General features: G+C 42.7%; 3 protein-coding genes and 1 long non-coding RNA gene across 4 annotated transcripts; 1 reads left to right on the top strand and 3 right to left on the bottom strand.

Annotated features, from left to right (window-relative positions):
* Positions 1-367: 367 nt before the first annotated feature.
* LOC119692405 (cytochrome b5) lies at positions 368-1,315 on the bottom strand. The gene has a single exon (XM_038112990.2). It carries the CDS (start codon positions 1,214-1,216, stop codon positions 848-850), a length of 369 nt encoding a protein of 122 aa, XP_037968918.1. The 5' UTR covers positions 1,217-1,315; the 3' UTR covers positions 368-847.
* Positions 1,316-6,928: 5,613 nt separating this feature from the next.
* On the bottom strand, positions 6,929-7,704 carry LOC119692447 (cytochrome b5). Its single transcript, XM_038113177.2, has one exon. The coding sequence runs from the start codon at positions 7,507-7,509 to the stop codon at positions 7,126-7,128; it is 384 nt and encodes a 127-aa protein (XP_037969105.1). The 5' UTR covers positions 7,510-7,704; the 3' UTR covers positions 6,929-7,125.
* Positions 7,705-9,449: 1,745 nt separating this feature from the next.
* Positions 9,450-11,091, bottom strand: LOC125491474. Its single transcript, XR_007268329.1, has 2 exons — positions 10,499-11,091; positions 9,450-10,275 (listed from the first exon to the last, which is right to left on the bottom strand). It is a non-coding gene; the product is annotated as an uncharacterized LOC125491474 (long non-coding RNA).
* Positions 11,092-12,658: 1,567 nt separating this feature from the next.
* On the top strand, positions 12,659-25,151 carry LOC119692308 (integrator complex subunit 9). Its single transcript, XM_038112422.2, has 11 exons — positions 12,659-12,944; positions 14,999-15,190; positions 15,343-15,545; positions 15,825-16,025; positions 16,363-16,525; positions 17,552-17,764; positions 18,284-18,370; positions 19,169-19,282; positions 20,151-20,253; positions 24,361-24,809; positions 24,895-25,151. Exons 1-11 carry the CDS (start codon positions 12,936-12,938, stop codon positions 25,099-25,101), a joined length of 1,941 nt encoding a protein of 646 aa, XP_037968350.2. The 5' UTR covers positions 12,659-12,935; the 3' UTR covers positions 25,102-25,151.
* Positions 25,152-27,114: the final 1,963 nt, after the last annotated feature.

Consider the following 27,114-nt stretch of genomic DNA (forward strand, 5'->3'; position numbering starts at 1 on the left):
CCCCTGCTATCCCCTGGACTCCGTTTTCGACTACTTATCTACTGACTTGTGCATACTGTGATTAATTGACTCCGATTTACGCCCAACGCAATAAAATGACAAAGTGCGCATATCATAATTGTGAAAATACGCATCGAGACATTTCAATGTTTCGATTTCCAGTGCACGATAAAGATCGACTGCTTCTATGGATCATACATTCAGGTAAGATTTTAAGTTTCATAATATTTTCTCCTCCAGCTTCGAATGCGACTATGCACTGACTAACAATCCTTAGGCAGTGGTCCGAACAACGGCGAGTAAATTATTATTTAGTACTTAGTTATTCTATGCTTAGTACGTACCTCAATTTAATCTAATAAATTTAATATATTTTACAATGCCTCGTCATCTTTAATAGGTGTATGAATATACCTACATAATTTTATTAGTTACACACAACACAAGTATATTATAAAAAATAACTTATTGTCGTACGAAACACACATACTTAGTGATATATACACGATTTAATTAAACACAGTATGTAATAGCTTAGCCATCACTCACTATTTACTTCATACTCTAGTAGTTGAGTACTACTAGGCAGTAGGTAGATAGCAGTTACATCAAGTGCATAGTACCAAACACTGCAAGGCTAGACTACACCTAAGTACACAATTCTCGTAGAAACCACTTTAGTATTTACACTTATGAATCCATATTGTTATTCTAAAACCTAGTTCAACCATCATAATCTCTTGACATTGAACAGAACACACTTTTATCATTTCATTAATTGGCCATTACGTAACTGTAATGAAGCAGTCTGTGAGGGTGACCGGGGGGCGCGGCGGGGCGCGGGGGGCTAGGCGAGCAGGTAGGAGTAGAGCAGTGTGGCGAGCAGCCCCAGCAGCACGGGCAGCTTCCAGCCGAGCCCCGAGGACTCCTGCTTATGGTCTTGCTCCCAGTGCAGCTGCCGCGGCGCGCGCTCCACCCGCTCGGCCGCCGCCACCGCGCCGATCGCGTACTTCTTCATCAGCTCCTTGGCGTCCAGGCTGTGGCCGATGTCGCTGAACTGCTCGGAGGCGTCCCCCCCCCGCGCCTCCTGCAGCACCTCGTGCCCGCCCGGGTGCTCGTCCAGGAACGCCGCCACGTCGTACACCACGTTGTCGATCACGAAGCACGTGCCGCCCAGCGCCGCCACCTCCGCTCGCGTGAACGTCTTGTCTGCCATGCTGGCTGCTGGCTGCTAGCTGTCTGTCAGTGTGTGTGTGTGAACAAGGACCACCGGATACGGCGGCGGCTCGGAGGTGACTGAGCAAGTTGACGCATCGACAGCGCCGACTTATCTCTGTAGACTCGCGGCGGCGCGGGCGCACGCTGATAAACACGGCGCCAGACGCGGCGGCCGCTGACACTGGACGGAGCGTGGCGCTTCCGCCGCCCGCGCCGCGCCGTGTGGTAGGTCCACGGTGGCCCACCACCTCCGGGAGACGCTCCCTGCACTGAACATGAAGTGCAGATACCTACTGTGTACCTACTTCGTACATTAATTTACCTACTATTAAGTAGGTAATTTTGTATGAACAGTTGTTGCTGCAGAGTTCGCTAACGATAATGATATGATAATTTAGATATTTGTTCATTTAAAATATCTTTTATGCCTATCAACCTAACTAAGTTTACTCAAACAAGTTGCATTGTGTGTTGTGTATTAAAGTAAAGGTGTAAAATGTTTGGGAAAATTCTAATTTTAGTTAAGTATTTGGGGGGGTAATAATGAGACCAGCTAAGTAGGTAATTCTGTAAAATTATGGCCGAGTACTCAACTCATCACTGAATATCGTCAAATCAATGCTCTACAATCACCCCTGGGTGGCCATCAGTTTTAAGTTATGAAATTAGAATAAAATTGTTTATAAATAAATTTATTTATTTATTTGTATTTTTAAATAAATACTGAAGATTTCAAGGAGATGTTTTTCGAGAAGTTTTGACTTTACCTTTAAATAAACTTCTAGATGGGCACCGGTCTACCTAGTTATTCTAAGAGACTTAACAAACGGCACATTTTTTTAAATCTTTATATTTCACAGGATTATTATAGTGTACTGATACTATCAATCTGCTCCACTGAATTTCCTGCTGGTTGACTGGTACAAAATGCTTTAAGCATGAAAATCTCCTGATCTCTCTCTCAGCCTTCTGTAGTCCACTGTTGGACATAGGCCTCTCCTAACGATCGCCACCCCAAACGGTCACCCGCCATCGGCATCCAGCGGCTTCCCGCTACCTTCCGCAGATCATCAGTCCAACGGGTTGGGGGGCGACCGACACGCCGTTTACCGACACGGGGTCTCCACTCCAGAACCTTTGTAGGTACTCCAGCGGTCGTCGGCTCTGCGGGCTACGTGGCCATCCCATTGCCACTTCAGCGTGCTAATCCTTTTGGCTATGTCGGTAACTTTAGTTCTCCTGCGGATTTCTTAATTACGAATCCTATCTCGCAGGGACACGCCTAACATAGCCCTTTCCATAGCACGCTGAGCAACTCTGAGCTTGTGGATAAGCCCTTTGGTGAAGCACCACGTCTCTAATCTCCTGATAATACACAATAATTTTGTTCAATTCAGCAATATAAAAGTATAAATAAATAAGAATACTTTAACATATTATCCATTGTATGATAAATGGTAGTTAGTGGTATGCACTGTACAGATGTACAAAGTGTCGCCATAGGACGCTATTTAGTATTATATCTAAATAGAATAATGTTGATCCACACTAATCCACAGTTAACATAGCCGAGTCCGCGTCGTTGTACGCAGTATGCAGACAGCTACAGTTTTGAAACCTGTGTATTTCTTATTTGCGAGGCGTCTGTAACGAAAATGAATGCAGTATTTAAATAAGTAAAGGAAAATGATAAGGGGCAAACATGTATTGGAGCCGTACGCACCTACCTACCAATACCGACCAGACGTAAGTACCTAACCTATTGTCATTAGAAAGCTCTTTTCATGACTAAAATTTGTGTGGTGTTAGGTCACCATACAGGGTGAGTCTTTCATAGGTGCACATCCGGAAGTATGTCACAGAGCTTTTTATTCAGAACAACTTTTGTTATGATGACCTTGGGATATTCCCGAAAAAAATATCTACTCCCCATACACAGTGTCACGTAAACAACAAATGTTTGTATGGGGAAGCATCTTTTTTTTCGTTATACATATATTCCTTTATTTATTTTTATATTCCTGTATAGGAATAGTCACCCGAGTCCGCGTTGTTCTGTGGTTAACGGGTAAGTAATACGAGGTATAAAAACGAATGGTATAACATTCACAAGGTATAAGCCCATATGATATAAATTTATTAAGTATAACGATCACTGTGCATAACAAACGAAAGGCATAATTACTAAATACATAATTTCGTAAAGAATAACGTTCAAAAAGTATAATTTCAATTGATATAACGATTAAAATGCATAACGTTTATAATATATAACGTTTAATAACATATATTCCACAAAGGATATAATTATCATAATGTATAATGCACAAAAAGTATAAAAGATTGTCGTATCGTATTTTCATTATTATTGATGTTATGTGGGGGGAACGCTCCGCTCCGCTTCGCTGCGCTCCGCTTTGGTTTCGAGGAACATGTGCACCTAACACGCTCCTCCTCGCTTTGCTCGTCGTCGCACCTATCTTTAGGTTTTGGTACTAGGGGTTTTGGCATTATTATTATTATTGACGCTATGTGGGGAGACGCTCCGCTCCGCTTCGCTGCGCTCCGCTTTGGTTTCGACGAACATGTGCACCTAACACGCTCCTCCTCGCTTTGCTCGTCGTCGCACCTATCTTTAGGTTTTGGTACTACGGGTTTTGACATTATTATTATTATTGACGCTATGTGGGGAGACGCTCCGCTCCGCTTCGCTGCGCTCCGCTTTGGTTTCGACGAACATGTGCACCTAACACGCTCCTCCTCGCTTTGCTCGTCGTCGCACCTATCTTTAGGTTTTGGTGCTAAGGCGTTTTGACATTATTATTATTATTGACGCTATGTGGGGAGACGCTCCGCTCCGCTTCGCTACGCTCCGCTTTGGTTTCGATGAACATGTGCACCTAACACGCTCCTCCTCGCTTTGCTCGTCGTCGCACCTATCTTTAGGTTTTGGTACTACGGGTTTTGACATTATTATTATTATTGACGCTATGTGGGGAGACGCTCCGCTCCGCTTCGCTGCGCTCCGCTTTGGTTTCGACGAACATGTGCACCTAACACGCTCCTCCTCGCTTTGCTCGTCGTCGCACCTATCTTTAGGTTTTGGTGCTAAGGCGTTTTGACATTATTATTATTATTGACGCTATGTGGGGAGACGCTCCGCTCCGCTTCGCTGCGCTCCGCTTTGGTTTCGACGAACATGTGCACCTAACACGCTCCTCCTCGCTTTGCTCGTCGTCGCACCTATCTTTAGGTTTTGGTACTAGGGGTTTTGACATTATTATTATTATTGACGCTATGTGGGGAGACGCTCCGCTCCGCTTCGCTGCGCTCCGCTTTGGTTTCGACGAACATGTGCACCTAACATGCTCCTCCTCGCTTTGCTCGTCGTCGCACCTATCTTTAGGTTTTGGTACCTAGGGGTTTTGACATTATTATTATTATTATTGACGCTATGTGGGGAGACGCGCCGCTCCGCTTCGCTGCGCTCCGCTTTGGTTTCGACGAACATGTGCACCTAACACGCTCCTCCTCGCTTTGCTCGTCGTCGCACCTATCTTTAGGTTTTGGTACTAGGGGTTTTGGTATTATTATTATTATTGACGCTATGTGGGGAGACGCTCCGCTCCGCTTCGCTGCGCTCCGCTTTGGTTTCGACGAACATGTGCACCTAACACGCTCCTCCTCGCTTTGCTCGTCGTCGCACCTATCTTTAGGTTTTGGTACCTAGGGTTTTTGACATTATTATTATTATTATTATTGACGCTATGTGGGGAGACGCTCCGCTCCGCTTCGCTGCGCTCCGCTTTGGTTTCGACGAACATGTGCACCTAACACGCTCCTCCTCGCTTTGCTCGTCGTCGCACCTATCTTTAGGTTTTGGTGCTAGGGGGTTTGACGGTGTTGGGTAATTAAACACAGATTATGTTATTATAATTATGTTAGTATGTTTTATGAACTTTATACTAAATGATAGTATATATTTTAAACGATATACGTAATGTATGTTATACGAATTGATATTAGTCCTCGTAAGTATTATATATTTTGATATTATATAAAATGTACGTTATACCAATTGAATCTTATACCTTATGAAAATATAGATTTTGTTGTTATACGTAACGTTCATTATATGTTGTGAACGTTATTAATGTGAAATTATACATTTCGTTTTTATACGTCGCAATACGCACCCGTGGTTAACTTGTCTGTAAGAAGCTTATACAAGTTATTTATAGGTACATAATTATTAAAATTTATGATAATGAATAATTGAAATTCCCACTATGCTAGCAGAGGAAAACCTCGACGGAAATCTAAAATATCCTGTCGACGTAAATTTTTACATTTAGGTATTTGTCGATGGTCATTATGGTCAATCTACCAATAATTTTAATTAACTAAACTATTCTGAAACTATTCTATTCTACATACCTATCTGAAAAATGGTATCTACTCATTGAACTAATAATACTAGTAAGTACATTATACTTCAATGTCTAATATGTCTATACGGCCGAGAAATGCCGAGGCCGAGGGATGTTACAGAAATGATTTACTTAGGTACTAATCCGAAACCTACATGTGCAGCATACCCTTTTTGCAACAACCTGTATATAATAAAAGTAATGACGCGGTTTCAATGGCAAGCCCTTGAGCGAGCCATACCTACGCTACGTTCATCATCATCATCAGCCAATAATCATCCACTGCTGGAAATAGGCCTCTCCCAAGGAGCGCCACAACACTCGGTCCTCGGCCTTCCTCATCCAACCACTACCCGCCACCCGCCTAAGGTCGTCAGTCCAGCGGGCGGGAGGGCGTGCCACGCTGCGTTTGCCTGTTCGTGGACTCCACTCGAGAACTCGTCTACCCCAACGGTTATCGGTTCTTCGGCAGATATGACCAGCCCACTACCACTTCAGCTTGCATATTTTGACAGCTATGTCGGTAAGCTTAGCCCTCTGACGGATAGCCTCATTTGTGATAAGATCCATCAGAGAAACCCCGTGCATAGCTCTCTCCACGCTGCTCTCTCCTGCACGATGACGTATAAGTAGGTACGTAGGTAATAGTGTACTTAGATACTTAATTAATTATTTATTATTCCAACCAATTACAATAGACATAGTCCAATAACATTTTGATTACCCAAAAATTTACCTGAGTATACTCGTATGTCGGCCTTCGGCCATGAATTCGGTGGATGTCTTGATGTCACCTTACATACACACATTTCTTGCACGTGTAATTTCTAATTTATGTACGTACTGAATAGATAATTGATGACACGAGGAAATGATATAGGCACTAAATGTAGGTGTTTACTTACTGCAGTTATTTATTGCAACGTGGCCATTTAGCTACCATGCAGGCTGCAAGCAGAGATTACTGAATAGCTACTATCTCCTGTATATCTATTATATGTACGTAGTGGAGTAAAACATTTCACATACCAATTTATTAGTAGGTACATAGTTTCAACCTAGGGTGCCTTGCCTGCACAGGGTTAGTATGATTCCTGCTTCACTGCTTTTTTGGGTTCATATACATATAAACACAGTAAAGTATTTCAAACAATATTTTCATTTTTATTTAAAACTTTTATAAATTGGATCAAAAAACACACTCACAACATCAAATAACTTTTTCTTCGAGTAAATTAGGTAAGTATTTATAAAATCTTAAATAATAAAACAAGTTTTTTACAAACTTTATAAAATTGGGTTAAAAACGCCCATGACCTTCATGTAAGTACATACAATACTTACAACGATATTATTCACAACGATAGTAAGGAAGTATCACATTTGCTTCGTCATTCTTAAAATAACTTTAAGTTTAATAATTGTAATCTACGTAGAATTATTTACATATTTGCTATTTGGTGTTTTGTATAGTCCATCACCCGAACAGATACAAGTAGAGTAGTGCGGCGAGCGCGGAGAGCGCGAGGGGCGGCGCCCAGGCGGCCAGCAGCCCGCGCAGCGAGTCCCCCTCGCCCGGCTCGGCCCAGGCGGCGCTGCGCACGCGCACCTCGCGCCGCTCCGCCGCCGCCACCTCGCCCGCGCGGAACTGCAGCATCCAGTCGCGCGCGTCCTGGCTGTGCCCGATGTCGTGGAAGCAGTCGGAGGCGTCGCGCCCCGCGTTGTCCATCAGCACCTCGGCCCCGCCCGGGTGGTCGTCCAGGAACGCCGTCACATCGTACACCACGTTGTCGATGATGATGAAGGCGTCTCCGGGCTGGCTGTGCGCCGCCACCTGCTCCCGCGTGAACTCCGTGGTCATGGTGCGAGCGAGTGTGCCGGGCGCCGCGCGAGGACTGTCCGCTGCCCGCGCCGGCGCCGCGCGACGTAGCACCACAATTAAAACATATTTGGTTCTGCCGGCTCCGACTCAGAAGTCGATTAATAAAACCGGTTCCGCAGGAACTTGGAATCGTAAAGGATGGTCATTGGGTCACCCTTCACCGGACAAAATGTCAGTAGGCTCGGTATTATGAAATACTTATTGCAGGAGATTATACAGTAAGTATAATCTAAAGTGTAAAAACTCGCCAAGACCATGTGATGAGGAGTGCATGTAGAGGTGGAGCCTAGAGCCACCACCATCAGTTTAACAGCGTGGGCCATGCAAGGCATTGCGGGGGCGCCGGACAGGCTAGAGGCCCCTCTGTCGCAAAAGTTACAGTTCAAATTGTAGAGTTAAGAGTTGGTTACATAATATAAATTTTATAAATTGGCTTGATCCATCATATACGGGTTTACGACTCGGTGTACCATCCAATGTATTATAGGTGTAGCAAATATGACGGAGGCCAGAGCGGTTGCTGAGGACAGAACGGCGTGGCGCACGCTTGTAAAGGCCCTCTGTACCACTGGGGTACAATAGGACAGCAACAACAACATAAGTAGGTAGTTACAATAAAGTTACAATTATTTTCTGAATAAAGATAGGTAAATAAGTATGGTCCTAAGTATACGTTTTTTCAGATATCGTAGGTACATGTAAATCAGGTAGGTACGTAAATACTAGGCTGATTTTAACACAATGGGTGTTTATTATTCTGTAGGTATAAAGTGCTGACATTGACCAGCAGTAAGTGCTCACACTCACATTTTATTTATAACACAACGTGTAGCTTACTGACACGGTGACCCGTGCCCCCACGTTCATACGTAGGTTTTTAAGATTTGTAAGATCATTACTTTTAAATATTTTTAAAACATCGGTGGCCTGGAAAAAACACTTTTAGTGATAAGGCCGCCTATTGATACGTACTACTTACCTATTCCTAGTTCTAAGATTTAATCTTTACTTTGTGTAGGTGCCTATTTACAATAATGACGCATAGGCACCACCTGTGCAACTTCTACTGGACCTACACTGAAAAAAATTAACAGCTATAAATAAACAAGCCGCTGCTATTTACAACCGAGTAACTTGCTTCGGAGGGAGCCTGCAAAGTTTGTTGCTAAAATTATACAAGTCAACTTTGTTAACGTATGTTGGTAATGTTAACCCAGTAAGTTGCTCAAAAATACGTATACAAGGTTGGTTTCTTCTAATCTATTCTCTTAGTAAACTTAACAAACCTATTTTCTATAGTGAATCGAGTTACTTTGTTAAAAATACTCAAGCTTCTTAGTATTACAAATCAATTCAATCTGTAACTGCAACAACTAACTTGGTTGAAGAAATGAACACAACTGTCGCCGCAACCAACGGGCTTTGTTGTGTTTAGCAAAGTAATTTAGTAGGCTCAAATATGTCGCTTCGTAAAACTAGACAAAAAGCTTGATAATGATAATCAATTTATTGGGTAGGGAGAGCTAATCTACTTGGTTATTTCTACTCAATTCATATTGGTATACATAGCCAAGTTACTGGGTACTTCCAACCTAATACACTATGTTCTTTCTAGTCAATTAAGATTGGTATATTTAGCCAAGTTACTTTGTAGGTATTCTTAGGCGGGTTTACTGGGTAACCATAGCTAAAATACTTTGTTGCAAGTACCATTTTAAACGACACATACCTATTATGCTACATATTTTCAGTATAAGCTGAACTATGACTTTACGTAAAGCCATTATACAAGGTCAGCTCATACTGAAAATATGTAGTTAGATATGTGGTCGTTTAAAATGGTACTTGCAACAAAGTATTTTAGCTATGGTTTCCCAGTAAACCCGCCTAAGAAAAAAAATGAAAGAAAATTATGTAGGTACATACAAAATTAGCTTTATTCAGTACACCATACAGTCATTTCAGGTAACAAACTACTCTGTTATAAGAATTAATCTTAAAACTAGTACACAATATCAAGAAACTGTGTTTGTTAATACATTGTTTACATAAAAAACAAATGACAGTTATTGTAATGTTAGCAAGTTACTTTACCTAAATTTATACTTTTAGTTAATTAGCCAGAAGATAAGATAAAAAATATAGAATAAGCTAAGAGAATAGGTATGTAATGACCTAACTTTTATACAACCCAATAATACCGTCATATAAACTTTTAAAGAGATCTAAATCAAACATAATTCACATTCGTCATCGGGAAAATGATCATAAATGCTACACACTAAAAAGTTTTTACACCAAAAAAAATTAAAGTTATTTTAGTTAAAGTTATTTTAGTAAAAAAAATTCAATATCTATGATCATCGATATCTTTGATGCGTAGGTCATATCAGGAATATATCGTACCTAATGTAATTTACACATTAAAGTAATATTAGACAATATTTTGCTTGATGAGAAGTAACTTAAGAATACAATTTAAACATCCATGCATCAATGGATTCACCGACAATAATTATAAAAGGTGACAGTGAGCCCATACTATAGAAATTTTGTTAGCTTACTTGTTACTATAGTACAGATATCGGAGTAACTTTTGACATGAAGAATAAAACTGGCCGTTGTCTCTGCTTTTGAAATCGCCAAATCTTTTTTGCTGCGTTCTTCAGCCGAATGCTTGACAGCTAAGGGTGGTGGACGGTGTTATGAACAGCAAACAGGCTATGTTTGATGTCTCCTCTGAACCTGAAATATAGATTATTAGCTATTATTTAGTTTATACCCCTTGCATATTGGTTATCGCTAACGTATCATTTAAACTATACATACTGCCTATGATAAAACACTAAACACAAAATTCCGTAAAAAACATTTTTATACGAGTCGGAGGGGTAGGGGTAGAATAGGTAGACGTATTCAAAAGTACTTAAACTAAAGCAGACAAAAAATAAAAATAAACTGAACTCACCAGGACATATCCTTTCGGTTTTTTAAGAGCGGCATATTCATTGAAGTATTGAGCTATGGATAACTCTTTTGAAGCAATTATCCTTGTCTCTGTGGTCTCTTCACACCTTTGTTCTACAGCTGTCCAAGGCCTAAGCGTAATTTTGAAGCCTTAACAGTTTGTCTTCTTCATCTTTCTTATTAGTTAGTCCGTCTGGTAAACGTAAGCTTGGAGATAGAGGTGAAGACCTCCGCCTCAGGCGGAGCTTCAACAGACACGTCCGTCACGCGACTATGATTTGGGAGAAATGGCCGAAATCTCAGGCTATGTAGCCGATTCCTTGTTTATTTTTTATCAAGTTACTCGGATATAAATAGTATTCGCCCACTCAATTGTTAATTAATGAGCTGTGCTTATTTACCAATATATAGGTAGCACGGTTACATGCATCATAGTGAGTTATTTAATTTTAACTACGTTGATGTCTAAAATTAAATAAATTACTTCTTATCATTAAATAATAATGTAAGCTTGTCTATTTTTAACCAAACTCGTAACTGAAAATTTTAGCCAACTATGATTATATCTAAAATGAAATAACTTACTTATTATGAAACAATAATGTAAGCTTGTCTAATTTTAACCAAGCTCGGTGTAAACTATAGCCAACTATGATTATGACTAAAATTAAATAACTTACTTATTATGTAATAAATATGTAACTTGTTTAGTTTCAACCGAATATGGTTTTGGTAATTTTTTGTCGAGTCGGAATTTAGAAATAGACGAGTACTTTGTTAATAATAAGCCAAGAATATTTAGCAATACTTGCTTGTACAATATTAGCTAAGCTTAATTGCATAATTTAAATATGTCTTGATTGAATGCAGCTGAATAATTTTTTACCAAGCTAAATTGGTACTTTGCTAAAAATTATTTTTTTCAGTGTACCAACTAACACAGATGGGGAAATTTTAATCGCAAGAATATCATTTTGAGATAATTAACTAATACTAACTAACATAATTATCTCAAAATCCTTTATGTAATCTTAGCACCTATCTACCTTAGCTTATATTAGGTAGGTACAGGTATACTTACAAAGTCTACCTGATCTTATACCTACAGTAGGTACTTACCTAGGTAAGTATTTAAATACTAGCTAGGTAAAGGTGAAATTTGATCAGCAAACTTCACCTATTCTCGCTGTTGGAAGGTCAATTACATCAGAAGTTGGAAGTGATGTTCAGGAGAGGTATTTTCCAGCGCGGGCAGGGGGGTGCATGGAGCGGCGGGGGAGAGGCGGGGGTTAGAGCGTTTCCATGTCGCGCGTGAAAAATGGTGCAGGCGACGTGACTACTCGGACCACTCCGGCCTCCGTGACTGGCTGCGGCGACGCGACACTCAGCCGGGACCACTCGGCACGATGCATGCACGTATGCCAGCGGCTCAAGCACAGAATCACAAGGATCTGTGAAGGAATCAGACAGAGCGCTGCCGCCACCTCGGTAAATGATGATGTTAAAATCTGGATTGGAAGGAGTTTTATCATGATTATTCATGATACTTATATATTTTTCTTCACTGTAATAGCGATGAATGGTATGAATGTAACTATAATTGTCCTATCTAGGCTTCGATCATGTATGGACCATACAGTATGGTCTAAGTATGGATATGGTGTGTTTTACCGATATTAGATGCCTCTAGGTAGTTAATTTAATTTTATTTAATTTATTCAACAGACAACTAACGGTCTAGGTATATTAGTAACAATGTCCTTAGCCTTAGTAGTAGTTACTTAACATAAAATTGGTACGCTGCTACGGTGGTTAATAACTCAGAATGATGCCCGGGACTGTCGATGATCATGGTTCATTCCGCATTCTCGGATCTTGATTGTGCCGCTTAATCAGCTGTGCTGCACTATCCGATAGCAATACTACCTACCCGTGGGCACTATTTATTATCTGCTATTATCTAATCCTACAGGGCTATAGCTCATGAGATTAGCCTATGTGCATAGTGTTGCAAAAGTGGAAGAGGGTGATTCAGGAGGTAATCCAAACATTCGCAAAAAAAACTGCTCAAGGGAGTCCCTTTAATAAAAAGTCACATGACTATTATTCTAAGGATTAGATGACGACCAGTCAACTTGACATCTCTATGTGGTCTGTGAACACTTGACATTTGACATAATGCTGTTTTGAGTTGAGTTTCAGTTTTGTTTTGCCGGAGTTTGCAAAATTATATTGATTCGCTTGGTATATCCATGAACAATAATTGAGATATCTCGTTGTTAAATCATTTATTCTTGTAGGCTGTATTCCCTGAGTGTGTAATTGTAATTTTTACTTATGAATGTCACTTTTTTATATATCGGTTTTGAAAAGGTTATGCTAGTGGTAGCTACAGGTTTTACAATAGTATAGTATCTCTAGGAACTCCTGTTTTGATCATGAAAGTGGTAAGTGCCGAAGAGTGATAGTTAAACATTATAATTATGTATGATATGTGTTTGATAATTTGTTTGTTATTGTTTGACATAACCTAAAAACGATGTTTTGTTTTCAATTGTGTCTTCTGTGCAGTATCATAAAAGGCACTTGTAAAATATCCAAACCAAAACTGGAATGCAGTTACATGCATGCGATATATTAAAAAACAGCGACAAATAAAATAAATATGAAAACTCACCTTCTACAACTAGCGGTGGTGTCTGTTGGGAGGTCACTGTAATACCCGTTTGCCTTCACTCCATACCTATTCCTTTACTTCCATCAAGCTGACACAAGAATAAAGTGTGAAATAGATGACATAATTGCTTCATAAGCAACAAACATTGGCTTGAATGAGTTTTTAGTGGGTCTCCTTTCCATCTGCAATAATAATTGTAAGCTGCTGCCTGATGTTTCATTAGGACAGTGAGAATACAAGCTACCACATCTGGGACAATAATACAGGGTGCTTGTTTATTAGTGGTCATCCCTTTGGCAGGTGAATGTACTCATTATACTGTATAACTTTCATTTGCCGAGTTGCAGAAAGGGACTTTACGCTAATGTCGACATTAAATCTATGTTTGTCTCTCTCTGTCCGTATACTGTCAAAGCAAGGCAACAATACATTTAATGCCAACATTAACTTAAAGATCCTTTCTGCAACTCAGTGATTATGGGACCAACTCTGAAATAATATGGGAAAAATTTAACAGCTGTTTCATAGTAACATTAAATACCTACTAAATTAGAATATATGGAACACCTGTTTTATTGTTTCCAATTTCAGTGTTGGTCCCATAGTGAAATTTATACATTACTAGCTGTTCCCGCACGCTTCACTTCACCTTAAAAAGTTTTCCCCTGGGAATACTGTGATAAAAAGTAGCAAAAACAAAAACTGTTCTTTCTCAGGGTCTATACATCTGTATACCAAATATCATTCAAATTCGTCCATTAGTTTTGCCGTGAAAGAGTAACAGACAGACACAGTTACTTTCGCATTTATAATATTAGTTAGGATTAGGATGATGAGTATATTCACCTGCCAACAGGATGACCGATGACCACTGTTAGACAAGCACCATGTATAGTTGATTAACCATAAACTTTGCAGAGATTAATAATACCTAGAAAAAATATGTTAAGAAAGGTGTACTATATAGGACACCAGGAAAAATATAGTAAAAAAAGACCAGAATTTCAGGATAGGATGTAGGGGTGTTAGGGAGCTCCGTAACCGTAACCGATACTATCGGATATCCGATATAAAAAATCATCCGTAACCGTAACCGAATCCGAAATGAAAGTTTCGGATAGTATCGGATAGGGGCGGAGCCTAATTGAGACACGTTATGACACGTTTTTGATCTAAAACATCTATAATTTAGATAATACTCAATATAATATAATTATTTATATTTATTTTAATTTTAAATAGCTGTAATAATTACTCACAGACTGATTGTAATTCCTGCCAAAAACGAAATAAAACTACTTTATTACCTATTAGTATTTTACTTTTAAAATTCCTTAAAAATATAATATCCGTAACCGAAACTAACGGATAATCCGAAATAATTTATTATCCGTATCCGTAACCGTATCCGGTATAATTTTCATTCCTATATCCGTATCCAATCCGTAACCGAAACTTCATATCCATAACATCCCTAATAGGATGTTTTTAGGATATAGGTAGTACCTATGCGTATCTAAGTTATTATTGCGGGTTTCAAAAGAATTAAAAATCTTTTTTTTAATGCATATTGTAGGTATTTTGTGTTTAAATTATGATGACATCACCCTATAATAATTTACAGCTATACATAATTATATGCATAGTCGCTCTAGCAGGCAATAAGTTCATCATAGAAACCAGTCCAGTGTAATCCTCAGTTTTCACATTTCTGAACCATTTTTCATTAGGCATGACACTGATTTAAGACCTTTGTTTTAAGACTTTAAGAAATGGAAAGAAAGATCACAAATTTTATTTGCTATTTGTGCTTTTACTTTCCAGTACTGCCTCAGCAGCGATGCTGCGAAGCCCTGCTTCGTGATCTCGTTCCGCGGGCTGATGATCATGCTGGACTGCGGGCTGTCGGCGCAGTCGGTGCTGAGCTTCCTGCCGCTGCCGCCCGTGCCCTCCGCGCGCCTGGCCTCGCTGCCCAGCTACTCGCCGCCGCACATCAACGACCCACTGCTCGAGGGGGTGTGAATAACAAATTTTAGAATGTCATTCATTACACATGAACTTTAGTTCTCATTCTTGTTTCCAATTAAGTAAAGCCAGGCACTCAGCAGATCCATTACATCTGTTCCTCTAATACCTGAATTGAATGTAGTACATTGTTGTGTGCGCAGGAGCTGAAGGAGTGCTGCGGGCGCGTGTTCGTGGACTCGCTGCCGGAGTTCTGCCCGCCGCTGGAGCAGGTGGTGGACTTCGCGCAGCTCGACGCCATCCTCATCAGCAACTACACGTGCATGATGGCGCTGCCCTTCGTCACCGAGGGCACCGGCTTCAAGGGACAGGTGTACGCCACCGAGCCCACGCTGCAGATCGGCAGGTCGCCACACCATTTACCATCTAGGAATTCTAGGAGCTAGTAGTCTGTTTGTCTTTTACATAAAGTATTCACCCAGATGTTGTATCTCCTGTAACTTATACACCCATGCCTAAATGGCTTCATGCTGTCCCCAAGCTGTCCTCAGTGAACCACTTTAGTCGCTACGCGCATACGCTGTTGTGAGGTGTTGTTACGCTTCTATGCTACCTCTAACCCGCCTTATTCGGTATTACAAGTGCGAAAAAATAATTGCAATATCAACAACCATATCCCTCGCAGGTTCTACTTGGAAGAGTTGTCCGAGTGGCTGCGCGAGGCGGGCGGGGGCGCGGGCGGCGGGGCGGGCGGCGCGCGGCGCTGGAAGGAGCTGCTGCACCTGCTGCCGGCGCCGCTCTCGCAGGCCGCGCGGCCCCGCGCCTGGCGCCGCCTCTACTCCGCGCAGGTGCTGGCCAAGGCGCTCGCACGGGTCCGCGTCGTCGGGTGAGTCAGAGACAATAACCCTCCCGAGTGCCAGAGTTGTTGGTTGAGGATGTTGATAAAGTAGGGGATGTCCTTCTTGGCACTACTTCAGGCCTTCCGCCCAATCCATTAATTATTATGTATGTGTAATAAATATGTGTTTGTATATTGTGTTTATGTTAATGTATCTAGCGGAAGATACTATTGTTCAAAGCAGAATTTTCAAAACCGTACACGATTACTATTACGTAGATTCGACACTTCAAAATACAGATATGCGCAATGGAATTAAACGCTATTTCCAACCATCAATTCCATTAATCATTTCCACTGCTCCTCCCCCGGCGTCCGGCGGCAGGTACGACGAGCGCGTGGAGCTGTTCGGCGCGCTGGAGGCGTCCCCCGTGAGCTCCGGCTTCTGCCTCGGCTCCGCCAACTGGGTGCTGCGCTCGCCGCACGAGAAGATCGCCTACGTGTCCGGCTCCTCCACGCTCACCACGCACCCGCGCCCCATCAACCAGGTACGTGCCTCACCCGCGCCCCATCAACCAGGTACGTGCCCCGCGCACCCCGCCCCATCAACCAGGTACATGCCCCCGCGCACCCCGCCCCATCAACCAGGTACGTGCCCCCGCGCACCCCGCCCCATCAACCAGGTACGTGCCCCCGCGCACCCCGCCCCATCAACCAGGTACGTGCCCCACGCACCCCGCCCCATCAACCAGGTACGTGCCCCACGCTCCCCGCCCCATCAACCAGGTACGTGCCCCACGGTCACCCCGCCCCATCAACCAGGTACGTGCCCCACGCTCCCCGCGCATCCCGCCCCATTAACCAGGTACGTGCCCCACGCACCCCGCCCCACGGTCACCCCGCCCCATCAACCAGGTACGTGCCCCACGCTCCCCGCGCATCCCGCCCCATTAACCAGGTACGTGCCCCACGCACCCCGCCCCATCAACCAGGTACGTGCCCCACGCAACCGCGCCCCATCAACCAGGTACGTGCCCCCAGCTCCCCGCGCACCCCGCCCCATCAACCAGGTTGCTGCCATTACTACACGCAAAATATTTACCCCCAAATTCACACGAGTTTCGACTCTATATGTCAGTCAAAAAGTTGAAATTCGTATATCACACCGTCAATTTTAAACCTATTTTAAAGTGTCAAAAAGTTCTATGAATTTGGAGGAGAAAGTAGGGTGTGAGTCTTGGTGGTGTAGCGGATAATTTTCGTGAAGACGAGGGTTCGACTCCTGCCATGTACCACTTGATTCTTTAGATATTTAAAGGTGGTTTACTTGTCTAAGGATATAAGGAATTTAGTACAATTGAACCATGTACCTTTATGGTGAAGGAAAACTTCGTGAGGAAACCTGCGATGCATGTGAACCACACATCAACATAATATGTATATGCAAAATAGATTGTACCATAATTCGACTTATTGTGAATAATATATATGCAAAATAGCTTGTACCATAATTCGACTTATTGTGTTCGTTTAACCCTTGGCATGTTGATCGTTTACCCCCTCGCGTGTCGCAGGCGGCGCTGCGCGGCGCGGACCTGCTGCTGCTGGCGGGGCTGACGCAGACGCCGGCGCACAACCCGGACAACATGCTGGGCGACCTGTGCGTGCACGCCGGCGTCACGCTGCGCGGCGGCGGCGCCGTGCTGCTGCCCGTGTACCCCAGCGGCGTGCTGTACGACCTGCTCGAGTGCCTGTCCATGCACCTCGACACCGCCGGCCTGTCGCAGGTACACGTGCACACACACACACACACACGCACACACACACACGAACACACACACACACACACATATCTTTAACCCAGACTTGCAATATGTAGGATACGTCACTTCTACACATACACACACAAATCTTCCCCCAGGCTACAAGGTACAACAACGTAATTAAGAGTATTGGACATACACATCATCATCAGCCAATAATTATCCACTGCTGGACATAGGCCTCTCCCAAGCAGAGCCACAACACTCGGACCTCGGCCTTCCTCATCCAGCAAATACCGGCTACCGATACATAATAATTTATTTTAAATTGGAACAAAATATTTCCGATTTCAGTTGGTAATATCCTGATGCCCTGATAAATATACTTCAATATTGCAGAAGACGGCATTAAGCTAACCTTTTCCGTTTAGAAGTAATTTGGTGATTTTCTCAGTGGAACCTTTTCATTGCCCGTGAGTGTATGTCCGTGATGATCCCCTCCCGCCCCACTGACCCCCCCCCCCCCCCGGTCCGCTGTTGCAGATCCCGCTGTACGTGATCTCGCCGGTGGCGGACGCGTCGCTCGCCTACAGCAACATCCTCGCCGAGTGGGTCTCCACCGCCAAGCAGGTACAAGAACATCAATGCATATGTGTGGTGTACGGTGGCCTGCGCCTAAAAGTATACAGGCGGAGTTTTTAAAATAGCGATCCCTGATGATGAAGGGACCAGCTACATGTGTTATAAATCCGGGGACGTGTTGTGTGTGATGTGTGTACCAGTGGTGTTAATGTGGATGTGCTTGAGTTTAAGATCGCTATTTAAAAAACTCCGCCTGTATACTTTTAGGCGCAGGCCACCGTACATCAGATTATGCCTGTTTTGCATGCATTTTATTTATAACACTTGAATAGGACGGCACCGTAGCTTACGCGGTAGTGAAGCCGCTTCCGAAGCTTGGGGCCACGAGTTCGAATCCTGCCCTGTGTAGATATATCAGCTGTCCGACACCCATATCATAGGCTCTGCCTAGCTTGGGGTCGGCTGGCCGTGTGTGAGATGACCGCCACATGTTTATTTATTTATTTTAGCCACATGTTTATTTATTTATTTTACATGCGACTCAGAATAAATGATTTAACTCAGCTTACCGAATGGCGTAGTGGTTAGTGACCCTGACTACTGAGTCGATGGTCCCGGGTTCGATTCCCGGCTGGGGCAGATATTTGTTTAAACACAGATATTTGTTCTCGGGTCTTGGATGTGCCCGTAAAATTGCAATAGGCCCGCCCCCTATTACAATGGGACTAACATACACCCTGGCGAAAAGTGGGTGCAGCAATGCACCTCTGCCTACCCCCAAGGGAGTACATTAGTACAAGGCGTGAGTGCGGGTTTTTTTTAACTCAGCTATGTGTGTTCCTCCAGGCGCGCGTGTACGTGCCCGAGGAGCCGTTCCCGCACGCCGCCCTCGCCCGCGCCGGCCGCCTGCGCCACGCCGCGCGCCTGCACGACCACAGCTTCAGCGAACACTTCCGCACAGTCAGTACATACATACTACATACATGTTCCCGCACAGTCAGTACATACATACTACATACATGTTCCCGCACAGTCAGTACATACATACTACATACATGTTCCCGCACAGTCAGTACATACATACTACATACATGTTCCCGCACAGTCAGTACATACATACTACATACATGTTCCCGCACAGTCAGTACATACATACTACATACATGTTCCCGCACAGTCAGTACATATCTACATCACTGAAATGTCTTGGGCATATTGCATGTAGTGGCCCAGAATCCCTTGAAAAACATATTTTGATGGATAAAGTGGAGGGAAAAAGACGAAGAGATCGTGCTCCTGCAAGATGGTGTGACCAAATGACCCAACTCAGTCTCACCTGCAACTCCGCCTGCACGAAGCTCAACACACTGCTGTAGACAGGAGTGTAGAGTATGAGGAGGTGACTACGGGATCCATAATAAATGAAGAATGCAGGATTTCTTGAGGCCAAACTATTTACTACATGATAACCAAATTACATTACTCAAGTGTGTTATCTAAGTGGCGGGCGCGAGACGACTAGCGTCTGCGCATTGTTCGCTACTGGTAGTTACCAAATGCTTACATATCAAAACGTGACTAAAACATGTGTCGCTACAGGAGCACCTGGAGGACACTGTCCCGGCCCAACCTCTATGCTGACTGATTATGGTCACGATCCCCATTATATGGGGTACCGAGTTTGATGACGATGATCAGTAATAGATCGCTCTCAGCGATAAGGCCGCCCATTGTACATTAGTTCTAGTCTATAAGTATGTTTTTTTTTGTATGTCTTATTTATGTGGTGTTCAATAAAGCAATATTCTATGATATTTGGTGTTGGCAGCCGTGCGTGGTGTTCTGCGGGCACCCGTCGCTGCGGTTCGGCGCCGCCGTGCACCTGCTGGAGCTGTGGGCCGCCAACCCCGCGCACGCCGTCATCTTCACCGGTAACGCACGCCTCACACGTACACACCTACTTACACACACTCACACGCACACGCACTCACGCCTTGTACTAATGTATTCCCTTGCGGGGTAGGCAGAGGTGCATTGTTGCACCCACTTTTCGCCAGAGTGTTATTGTAAACTCGTGGTCGGAGGTTGAGGTTAGATGAGCAGGTAAGATGGAGCAGAGAAATACAGTGTGCTTCTTGTATGGCGTATAATTGGAAAGTGAATTACCGCTAGTTAATTACCCACTAACTATAAGATACATTTTCATAAAACTAATTATAACGCCCTCTATTGGAGGACCTGTGAACTTAACCAATCGGTAATCGATCCAAGATCATGCATTCTTGTAACATATTCATGATCATAGTCATCTATGATTGCAGCCAATACGGAGACAATCCCATAGATGGCGCTGTCAACATGTTCACGAGTTGACATGCTCCCGGGCAAGCAAAAACAACGCCACCGCAGTTGCTACCTGCGAATGCGTTGTCCCCGTCAGGCACAGTGCATTACTGTTATACCTCTTTCAATCACATTGCTATCATTTTAATTTAGGGAGGTAGGTTATTAAGAATGTTTAGATTGAAAGAGACATAACGCTATGTTTGATACCTAATTCCTTCAAATATCAGAGCAAGATAGATTTACTAGGTATTTCGGAATGAAGTTAAATGAAATGAACTAATGAAGTTAAATGAAATGAAGTATCAAACATTTTGTTGAAATTATGAGATCATTTTTAAGATATTCATAAGCGCAAAATATTTGGCACCTTATTCGTTAGAATATTTATGTAAGGGTAAGATAGATTGAATTACTAGATAGGTATTTAAGAAAGGTAAGTAAGTAAGAAAGAACTAAGTTAATTGAAATGAAGTAAGTAGAGGTACCAAATACTTTGTTACTAAATTTTAAAGTTAAGGTCAATAAAAGGCAACAAGGAGTAATTTTTAATACCAATAGGCACTAATGTAACATTATATATAGATACACGCTTAACTTAATTAGGTAGGTATAGTTACGGAATAGTTTATCTAGAATATTATAATAACTATATAGCTAATCTAAATCTAAATCTAGTTTATAGCTTCGATCGGTAGCGGGCATATATTATTGAAGGATCGCTTGATGATTCCTCTAGCTGTCTGGATCTCGGCTACCCGCGCGACGCCGTCTCGACCTTGGCAACAGCTGACGATGCGCCCCAGCCTCCACTGGCAGGGCGGCAGACGCTCCTCCCGCACCAGCACCACGGTTTCCTCGGCGAACTCCAATGAACTGACTACTTCCAGCGCGCTATCAGTTAAACAACCCTTAAGGTATTGAAATTTTTGGATTGGTTTTAGACTGGTTTGATTGACAAGTGCGTCAAATGTGTCTCAAAATTCAATCCAGTCTGTAACCTGACCATTATATGTCGGCAATTTAATATCAGGATATTTAGTGGAATCATGCTCACGTGGCTCGGTAACCTCGCGAACTTGACCCTCAGGTGATGTGGAGGCGCCTGGACTAGCCACCTGCGCTAAATAACCCTTGCTTAAGGACACACATTCAAAATAAGTGTTCTCAAACGTCTCTCTCTCCTCCAAATGATCCTTGAGCTCCTCGCTCAGAGTCTCAATTTTATCTTGAATAATTTCGAATTCCTTGAAAACATTTATTATTCTAGTTGTACGTAGCTCTAAATCGATTAACTGATCAGCAGTTAGCGATGCAGATGTGAGTTTCGATAAATACTTTTTGAACAAAGTTAATTTTCCCTTCACTACTCCTCGTTTTTTAATTAGAGTTTTTAACTTTATATCACAAATAACTGAAGAATCACTATCAGATGAAGCCATATTAAATTAAATTTGGATATAGTAGGAAGGTAGGTATACGTGTACAGTTTAGAGGTTATAATTTTAGACAATTAATTTAAGTTTAAGGAATTTCAAACTTTTAACTAACTTGATAGGTACTAGTTGCCAGCCACTTACTTGATGATAGGATATTCTATGCTTTCAGCCCTTCTTCTCTTCTCGACCTTCTTGGACCTTGACCTCGTGTGGTCTCGTGGCGATCTCGGCCGCCCCGCCGTCGTAGGTATGCGTGACTTCCCAATCGAATCTTGTCGGTTGCAGCACCTGATTCCTCTGGTCTGGGTTCTGGAACCTGGTATGTTCACCACCACGTGGTGAAATGTAGCCCTCGTTATGTTCACCGCTCGCCTTTTCTCGCTTTTTCTCCGCCGCGGTCGCTAGGCCTTCGCCCAGCTTGCACTCCGTAGGATTGCGTAATCTTCTCCAGTAGTCAGGGGTCACCAAATGTAAACTCGTGGTCGGAGGTTGAGGTTAGATGAGCAGGTAAGATGGAGCAGAGAAATACAGTGTGCTTCTTGTATGGCGTATAATTGGAAAGTGAATTACCGCTAGTTAATTACCCACTAACTATAAGATACATTTTCATAAAACTAATTATAACGCCCTCTATTGGAGGACCTGTGAACTTAACCAATCGGTAATCGATCCAAGATCATGCATTCTTGTAACATATTCATGATCATAGTCATCTATGATTGCAGCCAATACGGAGACAATCCCATAGATGGCGCTGTCAACATGTTCACGAGTTGACAGTTATGTTAGTCCCAATGTAATAGGGGGCGGGCCTATTGCCATTTTACGGGCACATCCAAGACCCGAGAACAAATATATGTGTTTAAACATATATCTGCCCCAGCCGGGAATCGAACCCGGGACCATCGGCTCAGTAGTCAGGGTCACTAACCACTACGCCATTCGGTCGTCTTACACTCACCTGGATACTGCGTACTACATTTTATACCAAACTAGCTTTTCCCGTGAGCTTCACTTCGCCATAAAAAGTTTTCCCTTGTGAATACCGGAATAAAAAGTAGTCTCTGTGTTAATCCAGGGATTCAGATAACTCCATACCAAATTTCGTCAAAATTTGTTTAGGCGTTTTGACGTGAAGAAGTAACAAACATACATACATACACATATACTGTAAAATTTTCGCATTTATAGTATTATAAATAGGATGAAATTATATTATCTGTTTTAACACAAAACAGTAGACACCCACTACACAAATACTGACATATTGGAGAAATACTATTCGTTGTAACTTAATTTTTAAATAACCAATGATTTTGACATAACAGAACTTTTTCATGTGGTAATAACTCGTGTACAGTTCTCCCATATTAATAATGCGCATGCAAATCTTCGCAAACTGTCGTATTCCCGGAAACACCCGAATCATTGAATCGTAAGAGCATTTGCATTTTGATCCTTGTTCGAAAGAAATAGTAGTCAATATCATGTGACACATAATCGAAAAAAATTTGGGCGGTCGGTGGCTGTCACCGATCAGTCAAGGGTCTCAAGGTCAAGATCAATATTACTTTTGTGGAATTATAAAGTGCTGCAATTACACATCGTTCTTGTTATTTTTTTCAAATGTGAATTTAATTTCAACTTTAATTATTTTTGACGATGCCATATTATGAGGCACATTTAAGAATAAAATATACGTCACATTGATAGACTTCACTTTGCCAATAAAGCCACACCCAAAAGACCAAGTTTGTAATTGTAATATTATTGTGAATGATCAGCGCTGTAAATACTTTTGAACTGAGATTTTAATGTAAACATTTTTATTAATGTGAAATAATCAGTGCTGTAAATACTTTTGAACTGAGATTTTAATTTTTTAATATAAACCTGTGTTTGAAATCCATTTCTCCTTATAATATTAACCTTGTGTTATTCAAACCTTCTTTCATCCATCTTTACATCAGCTTCGGTAAGACACTTGAAAAGTACCTACTGTAAAATTTTCAAAGTAAATTTTAATATTATGGAATATTATGAATTATCGAATCAAATTTCGTTACTGATAAATCAATTATCTCTTTTAGCACCAATTACATAATTCTACTAAAATTTCATGAAGAAAACTTAACCACTCTAAATACATAATAGTTTTCTAACGCTCGGGAATACGACCGTTGCCGAACAATGACGAAGATTTCTATGTGCATTATCAATTTTGGGGAACTGTATGTATGTTGCTCTCCCGCACAGAGCCGGACTTCCCGTACCTGGAGGCGCTGGCGCCGTTCCAGCCGCTGGCGATGAAGGCGTTCCACTGCCCCATCGACACCTCGCTCAACTACTCACAGTGCAACAAGCTGGTGCGCGAGCTGCGGCCCCGCGCGCTGGCCGTGCCCGAGCAGTACGCGCCCCCGCGCGGGGCGGCGGGGGCGGGGGGCGCGGGGGCGGGGGCGCGCGCGTGCGTGACGGCCGACGTGCCCGTGCTGGCGCTGCGGCGCGGCGGCGTGGCGGCGGTGGCGGCGCGGCGCACGCTGGCCCGCGCCGCCGCCGCGCCCGCGCTGCTGCCCGCGCTGCGCCCGCGCGCGCCGCTCACCGCCGAGCTGCACGTGCGCGACAACGTGCTCACGCTGCTCCCGCCGCCCGCGCCGCTGCAGCCCTCCGCCGAGCCCGACTACGATCTGGGGCCGCCCAACGTCGACGTGAGTTACATCAACTCTACTGGAAATACCAGAAACAACTGCAGTTATGAAAATAAATAATAATGATGTTATGTCGTGTGTGCAGGCGCTGGTGCGGTGCCTGGCGGCGGAGGGGCTGGGCGCGGCGCGCGTGGAGGCGTCGCCGGCGGGCGCCGTGCTGCACCTGCCGCGCCACGACGCGCTGCTGCACGTGGAGCGCGCGCACACGCACGTGTTCTGCGAGCCGCGCGGCCGCCCCGCCCTGCGCCGCGCGCTGCGGGCCGCCGCGCGCCGTGACCCCGCGCCGCTGTAGCCACCCCCCCCGCCCTGCGCCGCGCGCTGCGGGCCGCCGCGCGCCGTGACCCCGCGCCGCTGTAGCCACCCCCCCCGCCCTGCGCCGCGCGCTGCGGGCAGCCGCGCGCCGTGACCCCGCGCCGCTGTAGCCACCCCCCCCGCCCTGCGCCGCGCGCTGCGGGCCGCCGCGCGCCAAGTTCCGCGCCGCTCTAAACCCCGCGCCGCTCTAGACCCCGCGCTGCATGTTGCGGCTCTAACATCTAAATTCTAACGCATCATCTACGCACCGCGGCTACTGCTGGATAGTGACTCTGTACTTTGATCTTCTTGGTACGAAATCAAAGTGCAGCGGTCACCTTACTTATTACTATGTTTATTAATATTTGAACAATGACTATTTATTGACGTTCGTTGTTGACTCACCAACGATTGTTTGCTTCAGGTACATATTTGTGGTTAAATTGAAATCTCGTTGATAAACTGAAACATACCTATTAGAATTAAGTATATGAAATAAGAATAAACTTTAGTTGTACTGTACGATGTAAATAGTATTTGTAAATAAAATACGAAAATACTTTTTACATATTTATTTTTACTTCAATTTTTATACATAATTAACATGAATATTCAAAATCTCACTATAACATCTGCACGAGCGTACTGATACACACACAAATTAATAACACCCGGGAACCATTCTCAACCCAGCTTCAAACAATATCATAAATAAATAAACATAATCATACCAAAGCTAATGCTTTAAAATTAAATCAATATGTTGAATTAATAATGGTTCCCAGATGTTTACAATCATATCACATGTTAGATGAAATAAATACATTCATTAGTATACTGCACACTGCGGGCATACTGTCTCTGCACTAAACATAACATTGCATTGGGCCACAATTAATAAAACCAAAATTAAGTTAATTTGAACGCCACCCGATCTTTCATAAAATCACATAAATATACATACAGTCATACATAGATATTATAATCTACATTGTGATTATTTTACATAATTATTTACAAGGTAGGATAAGTTCACATGTTAAATATAGAGATTTTACAAATAAAAATCTATAATACATGTTGCATATCCCGATACAAAATTAAACTTAAATAAAGTATAGAAGAGGCAATGGACAACATTTCATTTTCTTTACCCTATATTTTTATTAGTTATTCGGAAAGTTTATAGAAAATTAGTGGACCCGTATTTTTTTATTTTGTATATACATAAATTTTTGCATGTTATTTTTAACTTTAAAGTAAATTATTTTAAAACCGGAAGTGATGTCACATATTAGGCTCAATTTTTATTTTTGTCTATTGCCTGAGTCTCGAAAAAAACATAAATGACACTGACAAGTGACATTTAAACTTTTACATGCCAACCAACAAATGGGTCATTTTCAAATGACCTTGATATTTCTAATGATGGAAAGTAGGTACTTCTCATGTAAAAAAATAAGCAGAAGTATTTTTTCAGCTGTGTAGGCGGTGGCATGCTCTGGGACATATTATATAGAGGTCATCTCTTAATAATAAATAAAAAAAATAGTCAGAAAGTGTCAGAACAGAATTAATGAAAATGACCCAAATAAACAACAATGTCACGATAAAACGTCAACGTCAATCAAAAATGAAAGTGACAGTTACTTTGTTTTTAAATCTATAGGCTTTGATCATCAAAATGCATCGCACCTGATGCATGACGTCATCAGCACTTTTTTACTATTTTATGATTTTCTCGAAAATGATACATCCAAAAAATACAAAAACATTTTTTTTGTGGCCTTTAGAGCTAAATCTCGAAATGGTTTTCGATTTATAGCAGCTTTAGTTTTTTGAAATGTTGTCCATTATTAAGCAACACAGACATTCATAGATACTTATATTCCTGGTGTGTTAGATTTACCAATATAGAATTAAGTTTTTCTGAATACCATAAAACTTTACCCTATTCACAGTATTCAATACATAAAACAAAGGCGTGTACTTATACTTATGTATTAAAACGTGT

This window comes from Plutella xylostella, chromosome 5 (genome assembly GCF_932276165.1).
Source record: "Plutella xylostella chromosome 5, ilPluXylo3.1, whole genome shotgun sequence".
Taxonomy (NCBI): Eukaryota; Metazoa; Arthropoda; class Insecta; order Lepidoptera; family Plutellidae; genus Plutella; species Plutella xylostella.

Bases quoted from the DNA above. Each gene is read 5' to 3' on its own strand.
- LOC119692405 (XM_038112990.2), bottom strand. From the start codon at position 1,216: ATGGCAGACAAGACGTTCACGCGAGCGGAGGTGGCGGCGCTGGGCGGC.
- LOC119692447 (XM_038113177.2), bottom strand. From the start codon at position 7,509: ATGACCACGGAGTTCACGCGGGAGCAGGTGGCGGCGCACAGCCAGCCC.
- LOC119692308 (XM_038112422.2), top strand. The intron at 15,546-15,824 runs GTCGCCACACCA...TATCCCTCGCAG, and splicing joins CCCACGCTGCAGATCGGCAG to GTTCTACTTGGAAGAGTTGT. The intron at 24,810-24,894 runs GTGAGTTACATC...TCGTGTGTGCAG, and splicing joins TGGGGCCGCCCAACGTCGAC to GCGCTGGTGCGGTGCCTGGC.